Source organism: Saprolegnia diclina, assembly GCF_000281045.1.
Source record: "Saprolegnia diclina VS20 unplaced genomic scaffold supercont1.57, whole genome shotgun sequence".
NCBI classification, from domain to species: domain Eukaryota; phylum Oomycota; class Saprolegniomycetes; order Saprolegniales; family Saprolegniaceae; genus Saprolegnia; species Saprolegnia diclina.
Window position 1 is genome coordinate 123,715 of NW_008246124.1, and position 3,788 is coordinate 127,502.

The 3,788-nt window shown below is 58.8% G+C and overlaps 2 protein-coding genes across 2 annotated transcripts; one reads left to right on the top strand and one right to left on the bottom strand.

The window, feature by feature from the left end:
- Positions 1 to 336: 336 nt before the first annotated feature.
- Positions 337 to 1,804, top strand: SDRG_13195 (hypothetical protein; the record flags this gene model as incomplete). Its single annotated transcript, XM_008619276.1, has 10 exons — positions 337 to 447; positions 498 to 761; positions 815 to 877; positions 921 to 1,043; positions 1,092 to 1,196; positions 1,236 to 1,281; positions 1,328 to 1,407; positions 1,453 to 1,551; positions 1,598 to 1,687; positions 1,728 to 1,804. The coding sequence occupies 10 exons, from the start codon at positions 337 to 339 to the stop codon at positions 1,776 to 1,778; spliced, it is 1,032 nt and encodes a 343-aa protein (XP_008617498.1). The 3' UTR covers positions 1,779 to 1,804.
- A 50-nt stretch (positions 1,805 to 1,854) lies between these two features.
- SDRG_13196 (hypothetical protein) lies at positions 1,855 to 3,700 on the bottom strand (the record flags this gene model as incomplete). The annotated part of the gene is made up of 7 exons (XM_008619277.1): positions 1,855 to 2,185; positions 2,231 to 2,408; positions 2,455 to 2,587; positions 2,644 to 2,929; positions 2,973 to 3,131; positions 3,194 to 3,470; positions 3,518 to 3,700. The coding sequence occupies 7 exons, from the start codon at positions 3,698 to 3,700 to the stop codon at positions 1,905 to 1,907; spliced, it is 1,497 nt and encodes a 498-aa protein (XP_008617499.1). The 3' UTR covers positions 1,855 to 1,904.
- Between the last annotated feature and the right edge of the window lie 88 nt (positions 3,701 to 3,788).

Here is a 3,788-nt window from a genome sequence, read left to right on the forward strand (position 1 = left end):
GCTTGCACATAGACAAGTCCGCGCGTCGATACCGGGGAGACCGCGGAAGATATGGGCACGATCGGCGATGACGGCCCACCCCCGAGTTGTCGCAGCATCTTCGCAACAACCGTCCTGGCTACGCTGGCGGCTATAAATAGGGCAAGGCAGATGACTCAAGTCGCGCGCGTCCTTGAAGTCCCGACCTACAGAAGATACGCTGCCACTGCAGTAGCACTACGTATGCTTTGATGCTATGCAGAGCGCGATTTCGTGTACGGTGTCGACTTGACTCAAGTGCGTATGCATCGTTCAAGCGCCGACGTAACTGGTAGCGAAACCGACTTTGCCGCCGCGATGGGCGACGATGACATACGCAGCCGACTTCTGCACCTGCGCAACCTCGAGGCGCTGAATGATCTCGAAGACGAGGTGCTCGCGCTGCGTATCAAGGTCGCGGCTATGGAGGTATTGATTCTGCTGATGCACATGTGGCTTCAAATTGGTGGTGGTTTAAGGCCCGTGAGAAAGGCTACATCAACACCGAGAGTCAGCTGACGTTCGTCGCGGCCCGCAACGTCGAGCTCGAGCGCATGGTCGTCTCCAGCATGCAGGACGCCACCAAAACGTCAGAGGACCGAGACCGCTTGGCCAAGCGACTGGCCAAAGTGCAGGCCGACGCAAACGACGTGAACGCCCAGCTCGTTGCGCTGCAAGAGACCCACGCCGCATCTGTGGAAGCGAGCGACACAGACGTTGCCGCATTAAAGACACAGCTGGCCGTGCGCTCTCGCATCCCCTCATGGACGTTGTTGTCATGTGCGGGAGTGCGTAGGACTCGAAGGCGAAGATTTCTTGCCTCGAAGAGCGCGTTACGAACCTTGACGTCCGTGTCGAGGTGCGGTGCGAGCCTTGAGCTGCGTGTTCTTAGACGTATATAGGAACTGGAAGCAAGCGAACTCGACCTCCAGAGGCGCCTCGAAGCTAGCGAGGCGAGTACGTCGTCGTTGCGCAATGTCAACGACCAAGTGTGTTACCAGCTTGCCGCGACCAAGCATGATCTGGTGGGGTGTTTCTATTCATTCAGCCATCTCGGAAGGCGTGCGGCGTAGGAGGCCATCACGCGGGAAAACGAAAAGCTCGCGGGTCGTCTGGCAACCCTTGAAACGCAGCTGCAAGAGCTGAGTGCGCAGCCTCCCGTTCCTGACGTTGGCCAAGTCCACGCCCCTCTGCAAGTCTGACCCTTGTCTACGTAGCCCAGTGCGCCGGTTCGGTGCAAGCTCTGCACCGAGACTGAGACGCGTAGGCGCACTGCGTTCTCAGAGTTTCGCATCTCATTTTAACGTAGAGCTGGCACTTGCCACGAAGCAGCTCATTGAAATGACCCACCAGCGAGACCGTCTGGATGGGGACCTCCAAGATTGCAAGGTAGGTCTCCTGCCTGGTTGCCAGAATTCGTAGTCGGCTAGACAGGTTCGCGCTGAAACCACCAAGTGTTTGGTGACGCAGCTGCAGCGAGACCTCGCGATGGCCGACGCGCATAGCACCAACCTCGCTGCCAAAGTCGACTCGGTGCGATATAACGTTTCGTGTTGGCCAACTATGCGACATGACGCAGCTTGAGGCATACGTGCAGGACGTGGAAGCGTCGACAACATTTGAAAAGTACATGGCCATGAAGAACGAGAACCGGTGCCTCTCACAACGTGTCCAAGCACTGCTAGAAAAGACTGCGATGGCGACAGCAGACATCCCGCCACGGGTTCCCAAGCCCCCCAGTGTGCTCCGCAAGCAACTGAGCAGCTTACCACGGCCCAACCAAGACCCCGCGACGCCGCGACGACCGTCTTTGGCCATGCCACCGATCAGCAGCAGTTCGTCGAACAACCAAAAAACGAGCTCGTGGTTTCGTATTTAATCCGAGATCACGATACTTGTGCGTCGTCGTCACCGCTTGGCGTGAGGTTGGTGGAGCTGCTTTCTTCGCTCGTCGTGAGCCCTTGGAGCTCGGTGGAGAGCGCAACGTCATCCGGATCGGTCGGATCCGGCGGAAGACCGTACGCGGCGACCGTCGTGAGGCCGAGTACGATGCCGTAGATGCCGCAGATGTACTCGACCGTCATACCCGGTGCGTCGGCCAAGAACGGAGTGAGAAACCCTCCAATGCGAGCCATGCCACTGGCAATCCCATGGCCCGTCGTGCGCACTAGTCGTCATCTCCGTCAAGTTGCTACTTCATAGATTGGCGTACCATGTGTCGGGAAGGCCTCGGGGGTCGCTAGCCACGTGGTGCTGGACGCCCCCATGATCGCCGCCCGAGCAAGCATCGCTAGGAGCGTCAAGAGCCATAGGCTCCACTCGGCGGCCGACGCGAGCACAGCGAGAGTCGCCACACCGTACATGACGACCTGCGTGCCCCGTCGACCCCACTACAGCTGAGGATAAGAAATGAGATGTCTCGCAAGCAAAATATACGCGATCGACGACAGCGATCGTGCAGAGAACGCCGAGGACTTCGGCGAGGGCGGCGAGAAAGATGCTTGCATAGTTGAACGTCTCGGTGGACGACGACGACTGTGCAAACAGCCGTGGGAACAGCAGAATGATGCTACGCACGTCACTCATATATACAAAACGCGCGAAATGTTGGAGCTAGAGTTGTACCCATAGTAGGCAAGCCCAAAGCCAAACCAAATGAGGAACAGCATGGTCGACGCCCGCCGAAGCACGGGCCCGCAAAGCTCGTGAACGCCACGGTGTTTGTTGTACTTGGTCGACTCCATCGGACGCAAACTCAGAGTCGGGTCCAGTTCGGTGCCGTTGAGTGACGCAGTCATGCGCAGCACGACAAGCGCTTCCTCAAAGCGCATTTGATCGCAGAGCCACTTGGGCGACTCGGGCATCCACGGAAATGACGCAAGCACAAGAAGAAGCGGTGTGGCGCAGAGAGCTAGACACCTCCTTTACGAGTTGATATGGAGACAACAACGTACCTGTGAGCCAGCGCCATCCGAGGGGCTCAAGGACCGACCAGGCCAAGACGGCGACGAAGCCAATACCCACCGTCCAGAAGAGCTGAAAGTAGAGGAGGATGCGCCCGCGCTCTTTGTCGGGAAGAAACTCGGCCATGAGGTCGAAAGGTACGAGCGATCCTAGTCCACGTTGAAGTCGATGTATAGGTACTTGATACATTGAATTCTGCGCGGTGACGTACCGGCGACGCCAAAGCCGACGACCGCCCGACACGCCATGAGGTAGTAGACGTTGGTCGCAAAGGCGGAGAGCACGCCGAAGATCGCAATGCAGAGCGCGGACCAAAGAAAGCCCATGCGCCGACCGTACTTGTCGCCAAAGTAGCCCCAGAAGAGAGCGCCGGGCAGCTCGCCGGCAAAGACCGCGGCCGTGATTCCGGCTTCCTGCGCGTAGCTGAGGTGCCACTCGTCCTTCACGAGCACCTGGAGGAACGAGAGCAGCATGACCTCGGTCGCATCCTAGTGTCTGCAGGATGAGGCCAATGCTAGCGGCCAAGGTGGCGTACGGCCATGAACATGAGCCCCGAGACAACGAGAAGCGTTCGCTGGAAGCGTCCGTAGCCGACCATGCGGATGGCCTCATGGATCGAGACAGCGCTTGGCAGATGCGCGTCGTCCGTCTCTACTTGCTTGGGCGAGGTAGCAGTCGCATCGCCATCGCCACCGTCGTCGGGCGCAGCGTCCGCCATGGCCTCGGCCGACCGGGGCATGGTCGTTGATTTTGAAATGCTGAAACGAACCCAGTCCGGGTTTACTCCGGGTTGTTCAAGTGCGCGC